The following is a 19,248-nucleotide window of genomic DNA, read 5'->3' on the forward strand; positions in this document are numbered from 1 at the left end:
ATAACAAAATGCTTTTGTGTTTGGTTGTGGATTTTTTTCCTTAAAAAAAAAAGTGTATGAGAGGGTCTCATTCACAGAAACAAAACCAAAGCTTTTGATATATGGAAGTTCACATACAATCTTCATGAATCAGTGACATTTTTTGAAAATAGTTTCTGCGTTTTACAGCTTAAAAATCTCCATCACAAATATTTGTAAAAGATATTTTAAGAATTATAAAGTTACTTTTAGATAATACCTCAGTATAAAAAAATACTTTTTATTAGGTGTACTACTCCCCCGAATTAAAATTAATCCTGATGTAGAATTACAAGGAAGAAAGTAAATCAGAAGACTTGATTTGCAGAAATACCAATCAAAATAAAGTAAAAACAGGGAGCTGCGTGTAAGTGTAGGATCCTCTTACACTGATTTCCACAGTAAAAAGCTATCATACTGAAGTGAATCTGAAACAGTTTTCTCTTCAATGAACCTCATGAAGTAACAGATCCAAGTGCTGACAGTAATCCATACACTTGTCACACACCTCTCAGGAAGCTTGCCATAAGTGCCTGTGCAATTCTAGAAATAGGTAAAAGCAAATAGCAAATATGAACATTCTGCCACTGCTCGATTCCCTGAAAAATATCTTGAGCTTCTAGAATTTTTTTCTTGATCTGCCACATAACCGAGCACATTCTCTAAATTACTTCTTCATGCAAATATAGTTTTCCGCCAGGATACGTGAGGATTTCTAAACGATGGCAGTGGTGCAGACCTCAGGACTGTAAGAGCACACTCTTATCACTGCTAATACTTAATCTCAAAGTATGCAATTTTTTTTTATGCTGATGTGACTTTCATATTGCATCAACCCAGAAGTATAAAAATACTGAACATAAAAAACCACACTATTAACATGAAAGCAAAACTGCTCTGCTCAATAAATTTTAGAAGTCCAAAACGGTTATATTTTTGGAAAATGTTATTCAGTAAGGGAAACCTTAGTTTAAAGTTCCTCGATGTTTCAAGTTGGGGTTTTCCCTAGTGTCTCCTGATATGCAATGAATCTTCTCAAATTCATCTTCACATTGTCAAGAACACACAGTTGGTCTGTACTATACTGTCCTTTGCCTTCTTTTCGCATCTGTAAAACCAAAAAATACATACTTTACTAATGGAGAAGTTCCTCCTATTAGATCACTTAAAGATTATAGAAATTGTATATATGTCTTCTATCAAGGCATGCTACCCAAGCCTTTTGAGAACACCACCATGTTCACGTGTGCACATGTGTAGCTAGCAATTATTTCTGCAAATCAATTTACTATAATACATCTCTGCTTAAAACTAGACTACCATTGGCATGCTATTTCACTCATAAATCTGAAACATACACTTATTTTCCGTAGCTTTTTATATGGAAGACCTTGCACATCTAACTAACCAAACAACTGTAGCACTGTCAGGTATGTATTTTGTGTGTATAGTGCTTAGCTTTAGGACTATGAAAGTCACTCCTCAGGTTTCATCTGACTAAAGAAATAACATATTGAAGGTCACTCTCTATTTAAGACAAGGGATGTACTTAAAATTACAGTTTAGAATTTTGGCCTTATGATTCTTGAAAATACAGAATATATGATCTATTTTAATTAACCAACACCAGAACAAAAACATCCACCTGCAACTACAGCAAGTTAAAACCAAAAGATGTCAGTGTAACTTCAGAAGGGACTTCTCTCCCACCAATTTAGCTGTTCTCCAGAGACATCTGCAGGATTGTTTTCTACAAGGGTTTCAGAACAATAAAGTGATTTGGACATCAGTAATGCTGATGGTGTAATGCAGATGTTGCAATGCAGATGCTGCACTGTTACCTTGACGGTTCCATGAACTGCAAGGTAAGTATATTTGCTTTCCTCTGAAGTGGAGTATCAGGAATTCAATTATTTGTTTTCTTTTTTTTTTTTTTTTTGGCCATCTCATAAGGCCATACATTCCTGCTTAATTATCTCTTCTGGCAGCCCAAATGTCAAAGCTTTAACCCACATTGTGTGTTGAGACTCTGAGCTGGCTGCATTTGATGCCTACCCTCGTTTTGAACACTGGCTGAAATTCTTTCAGTGCTGCAAGCAACTTGATCTGTACCGCCGCCTTTTCTGCTTCTTTACCATCTGCAAATACATCAAAAAGTGCATCCAGGGCTTCCCCTGCTACCACAAGAGAAGATTCCTTCGTAGCAACCTCAAGAAGAAATTTTCCAATCATCTGAAATGAGAGAAAAATTGATTTTTCCAGCAATGCTTACGGAAATTGAAAGAAGTATCAGAACTGTTTTCGGCTTGCAATGCAAAGTTTGCTTTTTCACCTTTAGTGTTTCAGCTGTATCTTGTCCTTTTGCCAGGACACTGCCAGAAATTCCAAGGATGCTCACTACGTTCACTCTAACACTGGCATTGCTGCTGTGAATACCAGCTTCACATAAAGCCAATAGCTGTTCAGGAGTCATACACTGCTTAGCAAGGGGAAACAAACAAACAAACAAAAAAAGCATGAAGTTCGACATATTTACATTTTCATGGAAATTCTCAGAGGACATTTAGATCATTTGCTTTTATAGAACACAGGCAAATTTTTAACAGAGCAACAGAGTCCTGTATTATGAAAACTACATGAATTCTGAAAATGTAATCAGCAAGAAAACAGTTAAACTCTCCCTTTCGACTTCTTAAGGTGTTTCTTCCAGAACATAAGCAAGGCTGTCATGGAGCTGAAGGAAAAAGTTCTGAGGCCAAAGGGATTTTCACAAGTTTACCTATCTCAATAGCTATTTCCAACTCATCACAACTTACAGTATAGAAGCTCATTTTTCAGTTTAAAGCCAGAAAGAACCAGCAGACCATCTAGTATTACATCTTGTGTAACAAACTACTACGCTTCATTCCCGTATTTAGCTCACTAATTCATGTCCAACCGAGATCCTAGGACAACCAGCTTCAACTAGATGACATCAGGAAATAAAGAATCCACATTTCTAGGTGCTAATTTACTAAATGCTTGTCATTATATCCATCTCCTAAAGATACTACCTGTGGCTTATTGCTGTTTTGGTTTTGAAATACCTTTCATCTGTTTATATGTTAAGGAGGAGATATATTAAAAAAGTATTCTTGTAGGGTCCATGAAAAATACAAAGAGTGAATGCTATTAAATCTGTTCTTTCAGTGTTCACCGTTGCTGAAATTTAGCACTTCATTTAAATGGTTTTGTTTCAAAAACTTTCCAGCACAATCTGACATGAATTTGAACCTACCAGAGCATTTGAGGGTGAAAGCTTTTACCTGGGAGATGTTCTTTGATGCCATTGTTTGTAGGAGAGCCCTCAAAGCGCTGGTTATGGCTTCCAAGAATTCTGTGTCTGTAGGGAGTTCTGTCAAAGAATTGAACCCAGAGCCAAAAGTTAAACAAGATGAAGGATATGAGAAGCAAAGAAATACAAATTCCTTAATCCCTTAATTGTTCCTCCAAGTGCTACCACAAACAGGAAGAGCTAGATTTTCAGAGACTGGTCTTTGCAGGTTGTAACCATAGTGATTTGTTTGAATTCAATATTAATTGCATCTGGAGGTCAGACCACAGTTGGTCCTCATTTTCAGGCACATCCCTGGTTAAGACCCTTGTGTGACCTAACATATGGTACAAACCACTGCCATCAGAACAGAAGCTTGAAAACTGGTATCACATGGAGGCCATAATACAAGAACCAAGAAAACTACAGAAGCTGACCGCGTACTTTAACTCCTTTCTTCTGTCTTTTAAGCAGGCTTTTTAGACACCCAGAACGCTGGACTCTTTCCAATTCATATGAAGAACATGTCTTCCGGTCGTTTAATAACCTTTCAGAAACGTACGATTCAAGCACTGCGTTATTCTTGTTTAACTACATATTCATCAATACCAGCCATCATCTTCAATACATGTTCTGCATTTCCTGAAGCTTTTTATTTTCTTCTAATGTGTTCTTATTTTCTGGACTACTCCAGATGTGGAAACTCTTGATTATTTCATGTGTATCTCCTCCTTTCCCATGTAAGCAACTAGATCTTTACGCCTCTCTTTCACCCTGTCAACCACAGAATTTCTTCTAACTACATGTTGGTATGTTATCAATTCTATCCGGCAGTTTCCATTACATAGCATTTCACTATTAAAAAAAAAACATGTTAACGAAAATGGACATGGGCCATTAAACTAATTTATTAGCACCGTCTGTCTCAGCTAGCCACTTCTCCAGTGTCATCTAAGAACTTGCTGACTATTGCGAAGCATAACATGTAGACCCTGAAATCTTGCAAGTCCTGCTCTTTAAGCATGAGACAAATATGTTATGCAAACTTCCTTGCATATATCTTCATATTTATTTTCATTTCCTGCATTTTAGTTCTTCAAGCGCTACACTTTCAGTAATAATGTTCCCACAGATTGATCATATGCTTTTAATGACACTGAGAAAAAAGTGTGTTTTGCAGGCAGATGCATTTTCAAGCATTAATGCAGTGTCATACTATACACTACAGTGAATAAGAACTACATACACTGCATTTGTGGCTACAAATGGAGATGCCTGAAGGAAGGGAAGAAAACTGAGCTTCTCAAGCTTTTAAGAGACAAGAAATGACAAAGCCATGCATATGCTGGACTTCAACAGATCTGTCTTAGGAAAAATGTTTTCTGACAATTTTGAGAATTGGCAGGCTTTTCCAGCCTCTAAGAATGTCTCTTTATTTTCTGAAAAGCCATCATCACTGACCTTAAAACAAAAACAGATTATCAGAATAGTCTGAATGAAGCAGCCTGTCAGGGAACCAGATTATCAGCTTGGAACCATTTTTTTTTTCTTTTTTTCAATCTCAGTTCAGCTTCTCTACTGTCAGTAACAGAGAGATCATAGCATAAATGGTCCAACAGCATTATTGGAATGATGCTGATCTGGTGTATAAGATTACAGGAGGTAGCTGGAAATGCTAACTGCTGTGTATCTACACTAGACCATCCAACGATAATGATACTAGCAGATCTATGGGGAAACCATCACAGTATCTCTATGAAATAATGTGCCTTGGAGGAACTACAGTGGATACATTACAGTGTTTACCAGGATGTATCTGATATTCTAAAACAGTATTTTTAGAAAAATGAAATTTATTGCCTTCTCCATTGAAATTGAACCACCACCATAACCGCAAGTTAAGCAGCTTTAATATTTAGTCATAAAAACTTTGCACATTTTCGTATTACAAATGTATTTTCAATAAAGCTACACAATCATATACATAAAGCATATCCTGGAGACAAGGTGGCTGCTATCTTTCCTACTGTAATAAGCATGTACATTCTGGAGATTTTTGCAACAACCACCTTTGCAATAATAAAATTCCTAGAAAAAAATGGTGTGATAGACTGTGCTAGATACCCTTTTTTCACATATCTATTTAGGCTAGTTTGCACAGTTAAAATGAAAATGTTCTGTCTTCTTTATGGCTTGTCTGATTGATGAAAAACTGCTATTATCACAAATATGATCAAAAAACCAGTTCTGGTCGCACAGCTAGGCAGGATTCATTCACTTAGTGACTTTCTGCATGCACACACATACTGACGTAAAGCATATTCTTGCATTAGGAGCGTACCTCCTCAAGATGCAGTTTGGATAAACACATCTGACCAGGATACACTGTTTTGTCAGCACATTTCCAACATTCAGTATCCTTATTTTGAAAGACCAAAGGGATAGAATTGCTAATAAAATGGCATTAAAACTTAACAATGAACATGGCTACCTTATATCCATATGAAATAGGTCAGCAAGCCCCCTTTTACATCTTACCCATTTTAGAAAAGACTAGCTGCGAGAGGTGCTGTGCAAGGGACTGAAGTGCTGAAGCTCCTCCAAGACAATCCACATCTGACACTAATAAAATGCTATGAAGACACGTTAAAGCTCTACACTGCACTGCATTCAGTCTGAAACAAACAAAAAATGCACTTAGCAGATCTCTTTGAAAACAGATGTCAAAATACAAAGCAGGATCTTGAATTAAATAAGGCTGTGATCCGGTGTGCAGTTTACACAAATATTTCTATCTCTTTATTCAAAACCACGTATCAGATCTGCTATTGTCCAGATCTTAAAAGCAACCCAAAGATGGACAATCCTTCTAAGAGTTCTAAAACAACTGAATATACATGAAAAACAGTAAGAGAGACAATGAAATTCCTACTTTTTAATTAATGGTTTCCAAGACGGATTGTGCATACAGATGTCTAGAGCAACACTGTTCGGAAAAGCAGTTTTTTCAAGAATCTGGGAAGGGGAAAAAGAAAGGTTTAGCAATAAAGCTTTTTTTTTGTTTTGCCTTTTTTTTTTTTTTTAGATGTGTTTGGGGGGAAGACTGAAATTTTAGCTTAATGTCAAACAGATACTTCAAACTACGTATTTAAAAGCTTTCAAGGTAGCAAGTGTCTCACCTGCTAAAAATGCCAGAATCTTCCTCAGTCATTCAAATGGTGCAATTCTACACTGGGTCTATCATAGCATATTTAAAGTATCCAACTGTACTGAACAAAAGGTGATTTTCTAGGTCTCTGTTATTCTTTTTTTATTTAGATCTTTCTTCTCACAGGTTCCGCTACAGAATTTTCAGATAGCTGCAAGTCTAAAAGACCTTGCCATGCAACTTAGACTGCTTGCTGTTAAGTACATAAAGCCTTGAATCATCTCACACCTTGATCTCTTGGGTCACAATTCTACCACGCTGCTGAACTAGCATAATAACTGATTCAAATGACAAACTTCATCTTTAGAACCCCAAATAAGAATGAGTGAAACTCTGAAACAAGAACATCTGAATTCTTGTCAGTGTCAAATATTGCACTTCAGACGCTGTGTATAAAACAGGGTGAAAGAGGAACTTGCACTTTTTCAGTGCTGACTGTTGCCATTCACATACATTACCTCCACCTCACTTAGCTAATATGGAAATCTGGCAGTCATGCTTCTACTCAGTTTCCTTTCTTTCTGCAGGTAATCTTTTTCATGTCCAAATCAAGGAATAACCCTTGTATTTTGGAAAAGCCAAATTAAAAAAAAAAAAAAAAAAAAGGCACCAGATTTCTGAAACACATGAACCTTCTGTTCCCACTTACATGAAGAAATTATTTAGGTCAAGACAGCTCATGTGATGATGCTCCACCTCTAGGCCAAAAAAAAGTGAAGCTAAACCAATTGTAAAAAATACTCCTTTTCTCCAGATAGGTTGGGATAATTTGTTTGCCTAACCTGGGATCCAAATCAGGCACAAGGGAAAGACTGTACCATGTGTTGGATATAAAGTAAGAGACAATACCTTCTTTGGAATGAGGTTGTTCAGAAACGCTGAGTTAACTTCATCAGAGAGGCACAGGGGTGACATTAGCAGCCCACCCCCCTCATTGTATGAGTTTTCCATAAACAAGTCGCTTTCATCACTGCTGGAGAGTTCTTCCCATTCGTCATCAGAGGGATCTGAGAACAGAAGACAGACTTGTAAATGTAACATTACTCATGCAATAGGTATCCTACTTCTCAATTAAACTTGGCTCCAGCTCTTGGTTTAGAAGTCTTTAAGCTCTTGGGCTCTAATGAAGTCCACACAAACCAAGTGCCATTAAGCCACAATTCTAAATATTGTACTACTTTTGTTTCAATTGTTTTATTTTTAAAAATTATTTTATATTCACTCAGGCAACAAGTATTCTTATGAGAGAGGTTCTTCATACACAAGTACTTCATTCTCTGATATTAACTACACTTCACTTAAAGATATCAAAAAAAAGTACAGAAGAAACATTTCATAAAACATTTTCTAGGATCTTAACTTGGATTGTACTGCTTTACTTTTTGAGGTAGATTCAAGCATGCAAATACACCAGTTTAACTTAACTTGTTTACTAACTGCAATCAGTTTAAGGCAAGTGGTTTCTCTGGCAATACCGAAGCCACAGAGAGATGTCCTCTGACTAGGCAGTAACTGGGCTGGATGAAGATGTTGCTGTCTCCACAGCAAGGCCAGTTGAAAGGAAGTGACAACAGCAAAACAAGCCAAAGCAAGCCAGATCATCTCTGTTAGCCCTTTCAGGCAACGTATTTTAAGTAAATTAAACTAGGTTTATAGTTATAAACCTGAACTAGGCTTATACTTACATGATTTACTCTACTAGCAGATCTGTAGGGGCAGACATAGCAAGAGGGGCTGAGGTAGTGTTACCAAAAGGCACAGCTACTGTAAAGTGAATAATCTGTCCATGGCTTAAGGCAGACTTGGCCTGACAAGCACAAGCTAAGTCCGTCATTTACATTTAAGCTGATATATCTACGTCCACAGGGTTTACACTGATTTATCTAAAGTTGTTTTAAACCTGGTTACATTTTAACTGGTGTGACACTGGTGTTTACACAAGTCCTAAGTCTACGGGTTGGACTGATCCTCCTCACTGACAGGTGAAAGCTCTGCCTGCGTACGTAGGTCAGGATATTTAACTACTGTGACAGAAAAATATCATATTCACCCTCAAGTAATTTTGTCTGACAACACAGATCCACGTGAGATCCAGGTACTGTAGTAACTACGGTGACAGCCATGCACTCTTGCTGTGATAAATTAATTCACTTAAGATACAGCAAGAAAGGTCTAAATGAACACATTTCACCTGCACTGTGCAGCAGCTAAAGAATTTATTTGAAGGTGATGACTACTGTCCATCTGAGGCAAAGTAATTCATCAGGCTGTGGCAACTTGATCACACAGGCATCTTCTTTTGCTTATGGTAATATCCAATTAATTCTACAGCCATAATATGCTAAAGTGAATAGCCCTTGCATGAGAAAACAGTTGTCTTCTATGCTTTATGCTTTTATGTTAGTAAACCCACAGTAGCAACGAGCATGAAAACAAAGCAGACATCCCCCTTTCAGTCAGTTTCCTGCCTTTTCTAAAAAACTTCCATCTGCATCTGTACAAAGCAAAGAACCCAAAAATCTCCTTTGAAAATTACATGATAACTATATGAGCTGACCACGCAATTCAGCAACAAGGACAACAGTCATCGCATGTTCACGGTGAGCGACCAGGGCAGAGCAGGAATCTCTGGAAGATTACCCATAACTAAGATCAGGTTTCTTGTAACGTTCTTGGAAATAGAGAGGCATTTCCAATGGCAGTCCCATCTTAACTAGCACTGGTAACCTGCGAACCACAGGCTGGACAGCAGTGCTGGAGTCTCCTGGATTCCTTCCTGTGTCCCTGTTAGGGGGAGAGCACTCTGCTTCTTCCAGCACTGCTTCTTCCAAACGCCGGCCAGCGTTCAGTAAAACACGTCTCTTGCCAGCATGATTGTTTCCCTCAGTTCTGTGGCAAGCTGAGTGTTTCTATGAACTCAGCATAATGGCTAAAGCTATTTTAGTCCTCAAATAACTTGAAAATTAAATGAACAGCTGCCTCTGGATTCCTCTTAATTTCTACAGACTATGTTTCCGTCTGCCCATGAATGGGTAAAGTACTGTAGTGAAATACAACACAATCAACCTTACATTACACTGAGTGAATGGCAGAATATGGAGCTTTATCCACAAGAGATTTTCCAATTAAAGGGAAGAGCTTATGAATTACAGCTCATTAGATGAGAAATGCAGTTATGAAATGAGCTTCACATACTAGGTGCAGAATTTCCTTGTGCTGTAAGAGAAAAAAAAAATCACCATTGGGAATATCTGGGTATTACTGTGGATTTTATCAGAACCTGAAAGATTTACTTACAAAGTTATCTCCTACACTACTACTTTTGCATCAGGCTCATGAACTGTACTAGCAATTACAATTCTCAGGTTTTGGAGGAGTTTGAGTTTTGGGGGGTTTGTTTGTTTTAAACAGAATCTGAAAATCATTTATTTGTTTTCCTGAAGATTTCGAGAAAAGCTACCAAAACTGAGTAACAGAGCTCATAGAAGATACAGAATATCTATTTCCTACTCCCCCCAGAGTAACAGCCTTTCTTTCTCCTCCAACAAAGCTCGTAAGGGTGGAACTCTGAACAGCCTAAATCTGCGTGGCTGCCAGATTTGCATGCAAAAGCTGTCCGTCCTCCTTCTTTTGACACTTGTAGTACCAAAACTAAATCAAAACTAGAATATTTATCTGCTTTAAAAAAAACTGATGCCCCAGTCCTGCAATAGGATTCACCCCCATACTGTATCAGATGAACACTCAGACCATGCTGTAACTGAACAAAGAATTTGCTGTAATGCTTTTTAGGGAGTATCTCTTCGGCACAAGTCCTTTTTTGTTTGTTCTTAGATGTTGGCATATGTAGTATCATGCAAAAAATATGTCAGCGATAGAAATTATTTAAATGAGAAAAACTACTTAAATTAGCAATAGAATCCAATCTGCCCCCTACGTGGGGGTATCAGGGACAACAAGTCTACGTGCATTCACCCTTAAAAGCTAAGATCACCTAACAGCAAACTAAACATCACTTATTCCAGGAAAAAAATGCACCGCAACACTTGTGATGAAAGAGATTCCTACAAACCTTCACTGCAGCACATATTAACAATGATTTCCAGAGCAGTCTGCTGAGCCATCAGTAAAGCTGTCACTTCTTTCAGTTCCCACTTATCAGACTAAAAAAGAAAAATATGAACCAAATTTAATTTTGTAAAACGACATTTCAGCGCAATTTAAAGTACCCAGGCTGTCAGTTAAAAATACAACCCAGCCATTTCCTCTTCTCATCCCTCCCCATTTTAAAAAAAAAAAAAGTAAACAAAACCTATCATCTTTCTGCTGGATGCTTCAGAACAAATTTTACCTTTACAAAATGCCACCTGCACTGAAGTTGTAACAGAAAAGATTACCTAACGGTAGCTAAAGGCCTATCAGAAAAATGTATTTATTTCTGTTACTCGTTTCATGTACGCAATAGTGAATGCATTCATTAATCTCTGTGTCATCTCCACTCACAATGGCATGGCTACAACCATTAAAAGTCTCACCCGCCTTAGGGTGAGATCAGAACTTCCTGCAGTAGCTACAGGGAGAAGTGTCAGATAAGCCTATACCTTCCACTAGAGGAAAAAAACGGAAATGCACTTTCCTGATGCGCTGTGCAACTTACATTTGAACAAGTTGAGCTGAAATTCTCCATGCTCAGCTTTGATGCTGCAGCTAAAATAGTCAAGCCATTTGGGAGTTAGGATTAGTAACACTAGTAGGTAGCTACTCTGGCTAACATTCAGTCAAGACCAGTCAGACGCTCAACCAAATGCACTAAGCTCTACGAGAGTGAGCCAGCCAGCCACACTTACTGGAAGTAGGTCTGAAATGTCATTTTCTCTTCTGACTTTTCCTTTTGGTATTTCTTCCATGTCATCATCTTCACTCACAACACAGTTGTCTATAACATCACTCATGTTTTCCTCAGTTTCTGCCTCCGCAGCAAGTCTTAACCTGTTTTTTTCAGCTTCATTCATACGAATAATTGTTTCACCAGCATCTATTGCTAATGATTCTGAAAAAATCTTCAGGATTGCATTAACCATGCTTCCCAGGCTGCCTGGTGGAATGGTATCTTTGATATTCCAGATAGTGCCTAAACATGAGATAGTTGAAATATAAGAATCTGTTAAAATACTCAATTCCCAGCTCTGCAATAGCCATGTATTTTGTAAGCACATAGCCTCCACTAGTTAAAATACTCAGTGCTTACCTTTCAGTATGAATGTTCAAGTCTTTTCTCTACAGACTTGTATTTTTTTCTGTTTAGCTTTTCATATACTAATCTGTAATAACTATGTTATGCCCACGTCTTAAGCTTAAGTAGATTTCAGCACGTAAGGATACACAGAATATTTATGCAGAGCAATCTTGGTGACACTTTTTACCTCTGATAACAAATCCATATGAGAGAACCATTTTCTAAGGATCCTCAAAATTAAACTAATTTATTACACTCCAGTATCAAAAATCACCATGGTTGAGCATTTGAGGTGGAGAAAAGAATGCAAGGTAGAGAATCTGAGGTAAAAACCTGCACCTGTTAAGATCAAAACAATTCCTGTACTACCTATTACTCACTCAATTCACTGCTGAAAACCAAATGAACAGTTAACATGGGTTATCACACTGAGCAGGTACTGAATTTAGAATCAAGCATTTAAGACAGTTTTAAAGCTAGTTGCAAATATTTGGTTACTCCGAAACACAATCCCAAGAGGCACAAATACCCTCATGAACCATCTATACAGGCTTTGCCGATCGGATGTCCAGATACAGCAGAGAAGACTAAGCCTTCTGTCCTTCCCACCCTCCTCTACCTGCCATGCTCTCCATCACAAAGCAACGAACGCCCTCGAACATCATACCTGCTATCAGCGTTCTCAGAAGGATATGCTTCATTGTGCTCTCTGGACACAACATCACGGTTTCCAACACTTGTTGTGCAGAAGCATTGAATGAAGAAAGAAGATCTGGATTATCTTCCGTCACTGCCTGCAAGCAGTTTGCTGCAGCAAACAACAACAATGATAATTAACAAACCCAACAGTAGCTTTCACTTTCCTAATGAGAGAGCTTTATCTTCCTGAAAGCTGGAGTAATGAAACAGACGTAGGAAAAAACATTTCATGCAGCACCATGTTGTAATGGTATGATGCTGTCCTTCACAAACTGTGTTTTAGATTAAAAGACATTCTCTGGCAAACCTGTATATAAAACAGGTGAGGACAGTACCACATCAGACATGGGATGAACCGTATTAATTTCAGCGACTCGAAATTCAATTTCTCCATTGTATACTGACTAGGGAAAACACCAAAAAATGTTGCGAGCACATACACTTGTAAGACCATTATAAGACTATAACAACAGTACTACTAATAAAAGCACGTTGAAAGTAATAGTTGTTTGGACTTCTTTTAGATGGACTACGTCCTTTGCTCTACAAATTAAACCCGTCATTACCAAAATCAGAAAACAAAATGAAAAACACAGCCTGCATCTACAGCTTGCTTTCCGCAAAATTTTTTCCTCCCATGTAACCAGCAATAAGCCATTCTCCTTTGGACTGAAAACAAGCACAACAGATGTCAACTTCTGAATGATGTGCTTGTTCAGGAAGGAATTTAAAGTCTTATATTCAATGTAAACTTTAAGTAATGCTAAGGCAGGTGCATTATGCAATGGATGTGACATCAGTGTTACATTCATATTGTAAAGAGAAAAAAAAAATCTTTAAATCCTTATCTTCTCTTTTTACCACTTACCTACTGAAATAGCCAGATCCACATTCGTGGAAAACTTCTTCATGTAATGTAACACTGCCTCCAGACATCCTTCTTTATTGAATATGGATACTGCGATACTGTTGCATTCGCTAATGCATAAAAAGGATTAATAAAACACTTTTCCCAGGAAAAAATTACCGTAACAACATTTTAAGTAACATGTACTCACTATTACTCAAATTTTAAAAACCTACCTAAGGATTACACATTAGTCAAAGAGCTATCCTTTGTTATCGAGGTTATAATCAACTCTGTATAAAATGGAGAAAGCTGCAATACCCTGGACACCTCTGAGGAAAGCTGGCTTCTGCCAGCTGCTTCCTCACACACAGTATTCTGGAGTTTATTTGAGAGCCTAAGTACAGTCGCATGCAGACAGAGCCAGCCAGAGCATGAAAGGCAGCTTATAGCTGTGAGCTACAAGCCAGCCCAGGGCTTTCTGCAGCCATGGAAAACCCACTGACAACAGAGCGGGCTGTTGCCTCTCACATCAATGTTCGCATACTCCAGAAAATGACTGCTCTTCACATTCAGAAATGCATGCTAAATCAATGCTAAATGTGACATTTCTTTTCATTATCTAACAGTAGGATTTGTGTTTCTTCACGTTTTCACAGCTATTTCAATTTTTAAACTAATATACTGACACAAGACAAATTCAAACTAAAAAAGCATGGGACCAACTAGCTACAAGGGACTTAAAAAAAATCTACTTTTGAACTATGTCTCAGCATCAATACCATCCCTGATTTTATCAGTACCAAACTTAGCAAGGAAGTCAGCAGTTCACAGTCCTTGCCACAAAATGTTCAAAATACAGAAGTGATTTATAGCACACTTAATGATCTTGTTCCTGTTCCAAAGCACTTATGACTACAAAAACAATAAAAAAAAAAATGAACACAAAACATTGTTGAGTCAGAGTTACAAAGGGTCATGTATTCTGTGTAAGGTGCTGAGCAAGCAGTTTCTGTACTGTTCTAGATTCCAATCTCTAAACGAAAAAAAAAAAAAAAAAAAAAAAAATTTACAAATAAGGCCTCAAGCCAGCAGCCATACCATACAGACAGACAGAGAGGCAGCTCCACTGAAATACTGTACAGTACAAAACAAAATTCCGTATGGACCAAAGCATAGAATGACAGGGAGCTAATACAAAACGAAGAAAAACAACACAAAATTCAAGGAGAACTTTCAGAACAGGTCTGTATGACTTCAATATTTATAGCAATTTTCTGTATTACGTTTTGCCATTTCTCTTCCTTCACCTGGTGTTTCCAATGTAAACTACTAATTGAACAATTCATTCTTTTTCACATAATTAAGTAGACTTGTATCTTGTATCAGCACCTCAGTCACTAAGGGGCAGTTTTGTCCAAACTTTCAATATTAACTTTTGGGATGACGTGCAGAGGGAGGAAGTAGTACAAAAACTCCTCATATTCCCAGAGCACTGGAGTTCACTGATCAGAATTTAATTCTCCCCATCTCCCGGTATCATGATAAGGACCTACAGGAACTGCATGCAAGACCCCACCACCCAAACTGTACAGGAGACTATGACACAGCATGTTCAGAAAACAGTATCAGAACCTAGGATAAACGACCAATAGAAAAAAAAAAAAAAATTGTCACTTTCCTAAAACTAATGACCAACTTTGTGCACTTTTAGAATCCTTCCCTTATAAAAGTAATTTACGATAGAAGATAAACTTGTATTTCAGATCAGATGAGGGCTTGCCATTTATTAAGCAAGGCACACATAGGAGCAACGCAATCAGAAATCAGAATCAGCAACTGAGTACATCTTCCCATGCAAGGACAGTAATTTCTTTTTTGCCTCAATTACCACGCTCTTTTTCAGGAACAATTTAATTTACCTCTTCTAAAAGGCCAGTGTTTACACAGCACTTACCATACATTCCACAGCAAATTAATAGCCTCATTGGCTATGTCTTCAATATAATTTTTGTTCATCTCTCTGCATTTCTTTGGAGAGAGCTGGTTAGCATCTAGTCCAGTGCTACACTACAAGCAAACAAGAGAATCAGGGTTGGGAAACAAACAAGCCAAGAAGAAAAGCAAAAACTTAAAACATTAGCAGCAGAGTGAATGGAGAGATCCCTCATGAAGTGTTTATTACCAGAAAACCTGACTAGTTTACTATTCTCTATGAAAACTGGGCCACAATGAAATTGAATCACTGATTAATTTTTTTTTGTTTTGTAGACTGTTACAGTACTTGCTTTGCATTCAATAGTCTTCAGAAGCATTTTTTTATAAAGAAATGCTTAGTAATTTTAAAACCTGTAATGCTGTTTCTGGCTAATACAGTCTGTATGCAATTTTCAACATTTCTTTCTAATCACAAGGATTAATTCAGCTAATATCTTGCTGTGCTTTACAACAATGCTATTACCCATATTTTAAAATGGGGAAGAAACATACAGAAAATGATGGTATTGCTCAAGGCTGCTCATACAAAGACAGCAGGTGACAGAATTCAATGCAATTTCCAAACTGCACTGCAACACCTGGACCAAACAAAGAATAGGTATTCAGTACAGATTATCCCACAACAGCAGTAACTACCTAACTGTAAATCCAAGCCTTCATTTAGACAAAACTGTTTACCAAAAAAAAAAAAAAACAACCCTCCCTAGAATAATGTTGGCAACATAAATGTTGGATCTGGATCTTAACTGACAGAATAGACTTGTCTTGACTGACATTCCAGACCCAAAATCTCCAGACTGTTTATGCAAAAATCATTCCAGGCAGCAAACCTCACCATGGACCCAAGTTAGCAGGTCAGGAGGCAGAAGCAAGTGGTTTGAAATCTCTGGAATAATTTTTGTACCATTAAACCCACTGAAGCAATCTTTTAAAAGATCTTTCAAGTATCTTATCTTGATAATAGCTACAAAAAATTGAACTATTTTTGAAAATGGGATCATTCAATGATTAGATCTGTTTTAAAATCAGAATAAAAATAAACACACCTCTTTCAGAAGTGCCACAAGGGGTGTCATGATGTCTTTTGTCACCATGTCATCACAGACTTCAAATCCTCCACAAGCACTCAGATTTCTGGGGAAAAAAAAAAATGCTTTGGGGCAGATACAATACTTTCCAGGAATGTTTAAAAAACCCATGCATTCGGTATTCTTCTCTAAAGGTTATGGTACTTTTTGTTTTAAAATCAATCTGCTTCATCAGTTAACTTCAGAGTTCTACCTTTCTAACATAGAAGAATAACTTTGGTGTTAGAGAAAAAAAAAATATTTTCACTTACTTGTCTAGCGTAACTAGAAAGCTTATCTGTACTAAAACATGACTTCTGTCAGGTATTACTCAGTGTAAGATACAACATGAATGTTAACAAGTATTAGCATTACATTTTTGTACAAATAAAGCAAGCTGTAGGCCTGATTGCAGAATACCAACTCAAAATTATGCCGTTCGCTATTTACAAGTTTCTCAAAAAGCCAGCTATGTGCGTTCTCCAACTAACCCACCGCTCCTACAGCGTCATCAAGACACAGAAAGCCCTACTAACAGCATTCGAGTTCTCTGTACTTCTTCATACTACTGTTGATTTTTCTCTTAACACAAGGATGGAAAGCAGCACATTGCACTGGGAGTAGATAAAATGGTAGTAACTAATATAAACCCTGCTCCTGCCATTAAAGCCTCGTGGCAGCCTCCTGGAGCAAGAAAAGCCCCTCTCTCGGAGACTTCAACCAACGGAGGCACGCTTACTCAAAACGGAATTGAAGCAAGAGAAGCTGGCATTCAAGTTCACAGCTTTCAACAGCAAAACCCCGCTCTTTTCTTTACCACGCCAGGAGTGCGTCATTCTAACCGAGTATTAACAACTGCTTACCGGAGGGCACCTGCGGCTGTCTCGCGAACAGCTAAACTGTGATCCATCAACAACGGTCCTAAACACCGGACGACGTCTCTCTGCAGAAAGGCTGGGATTACGTGCTTCTGCTGCAACAGCTTGGAAATACTGGCACAGGCGTACTCTCTCACTTCGGCACTTGGATGCTGCAGCTGGGGAGACGCAAACAGGGCACGTTAGGGGTGAGGGAAAAGGTAGTGGGAAGTTTTTATTGAGTAAAAAGACTGATCTGCCTTTTGATTCGCAGGCCCAGCGCTGTAGCTCCTGTTTTACTGCTCCTGAATGGAAGCAAGAGCTTTTAACTTCCATGGAAGTTTATAAATCTTTGCCTGGGTTATCTGTGTTAACTATATGACTAGCCAAATACTATTCTGGGTGTTTAACAAGAGAGCCATAGTTGAGACACAGATTTGACACTGGCTGGCACTGATGAGACCTCGTATCTACTTTCAATTACCATGTTTAAAAAAAATAAAAAAAGAACAAAAGCAGGGGGAAAAAATACCATCAGGAAGTGTAATAGACATAGCGTACACCAACATAAAGAAAAACTGAACAATCAAGAAATACAAAAAACCATGACAGCCTTTAGACTAACAACATCAGCTCAAAGCCAAGGAGCAAGCGTTCTCTACGTCCACGAGACGACACTGACGCGCTGTAACAGAGGGTTAGGTGAGATGCAAGAATTGCAAACTGTAAAAATAATAAAACAGCCCAACTGGAAGGCCATGGAGTTCACTGAAAACCTAAGAGAAAAGATAAACATCTGCTGAAGAGCAGAGTGGAAACGAGTGGCACATCAGATCCTGCCTCACTGAAACTGAGAGGTGGCTCGCTCAGTGCATCCTCACCTGGGCATTTATCCATTTTTTTACGTTTTTTTTTTTTTAAAGACTGCATAGGTTAGTCCAGAAGGATAATCGAGCAATGATTTATTCAATGAGTTCAGCGAGATGAACAAAGGAGATTTATTTACTTAAAGGAAAACAGATTTTTACTTCTGATCCTGAAGTCACGTGCGCAGGAGGTTTAAACTAGTTTTCACCTGCAATATTTAAACCAAACCCAGGAGTGCGGCCAACAAGGGGCCAAGCCCAGTCCCTTTCAGTGTTTTCTACCGGTGATTTCTTACGCGCGGATCCCGGCCTCACGACCCGCGCAACTCCCGCTCGGGAGGCCGAGCCCGGGCACCGCCACAACCGCCTCCAGGCGCCCCCTGGGCCGGGGGGCAGGGCCGCCTCCCGCCCGCCCCAGCCCCAGCCCCAGCCCCAGCCCCAGCCCCAGCCGCTCCGGACCGGTCGGGCAGGAGGAGGAGGGCCCGGACGGGGGTGCCGCGCCCCCCGCCCCGCCGGGGCCGGCCCGGGGCCGAGGGGAGAGCGGCCGCAGCCGCCGGCCGCCCAGGGCAGGGCCGCCGCCGCCCCCCCCCCCCGCCGCCCGCGGGCGCAGCCGTGACGCCGGAGAAGCGACGCGGCGGCGGCGCCAGGCGGGCCGGGCGGCGGGGGACGCCCCGCACGGCTCCGCGGCTCCTTCCCGCGCCCGAGGGCGGGCGGCGCCGGACCCGGTCCCTCGCCCGACACCGCCGGGGAGGGCCGAGACCTCGCCCCATCCCCACCCGCAGCGGCGGGCGCAGCCCCGCCGGGCCGGGCCGCGGCTGCTCCGCTCCCCCGGTCCCGAGCGGGGGTCGCGTCGCGCCGCGCCCGCCCCCACTCCCCCCCCCCGCCCCGCCCCCGCCTCTCGCCCGCACCTTCTCCAGCAGCTCCGCGGCCGGCTCTTCCTCAGGGCCGCCCTCCCCGCCGCGGCGCTGCTCGGGGCCGGCGGGGGCGAAGGGGGCCCTGCGGAACCGCCGCGCCCGGCTCTTCCCCATGGCTCCGCGGCCGCCGCGCCGCTCGGCGCCGGCGCACCCACGTGTGCGCTCCCGCGCAGGCGCAGCCGCGCCCCGGCCCCGCTCGGCGGCGGCCCAGCCCGCCCCGCCCCG

General features: G+C 40.1%; 1 protein-coding gene across 1 annotated transcript; it reads right to left on the reverse strand.

The window, feature by feature from the left end:
• Positions 1-678: 678 nt before the first annotated feature.
• Positions 679-19,137, reverse strand: HEATR3 (HEAT repeat containing 3). The gene is made up of 16 exons (XM_075715926.1): positions 19,018-19,137; positions 17,250-17,422; positions 16,366-16,453; positions 15,279-15,391; positions 13,343-13,452; positions 12,443-12,583; positions 11,387-11,670; positions 10,612-10,702; positions 7,389-7,546; positions 6,264-6,346; positions 5,870-6,006; positions 5,643-5,654; positions 3,324-3,400; positions 2,351-2,494; positions 2,074-2,250; positions 679-1,126 (listed from the first exon to the last, which is right to left on the reverse strand). The coding sequence occupies exons 1-16, from the start codon at positions 19,135-19,137 to the stop codon at positions 1,007-1,009; spliced, it is 2,028 nt and encodes a 675-aa protein (XP_075572041.1). The 3' UTR covers positions 679-1,006.
• Between the last annotated feature and the right edge of the window lie 111 nt (positions 19,138-19,248).

Source organism: Pelecanus crispus, chromosome 8 (assembly GCF_030463565.1).
Source record: "Pelecanus crispus isolate bPelCri1 chromosome 8, bPelCri1.pri, whole genome shotgun sequence".
Taxonomy (NCBI): domain Eukaryota; kingdom Metazoa; phylum Chordata; class Aves; order Pelecaniformes; family Pelecanidae; genus Pelecanus; species Pelecanus crispus.

Bases quoted from the DNA above. Each gene is read 5' to 3' on its own strand.
- HEATR3 (XM_075715926.1), bottom strand. From the start codon at position 19,137: ATGGGGAAGAGCCGGGCGCGGCGGTTCCGCAGGGCCCCCTTCGCCCCC. The intron at 10,703-11,386 runs GTAAGTGTGGCT...TTTCTTTTTTAG, and splicing joins ACATTTCAGACCTACTTCCA to TCTGATAAGTGGGAACTGAA. The intron at 6,347-7,388 runs GTATTGTCTCTT...TCCCCTTCCCAG, and splicing joins ACAACCTCATTCCAAAGAAG to ATTCTTGAAAAAACTGCTTT.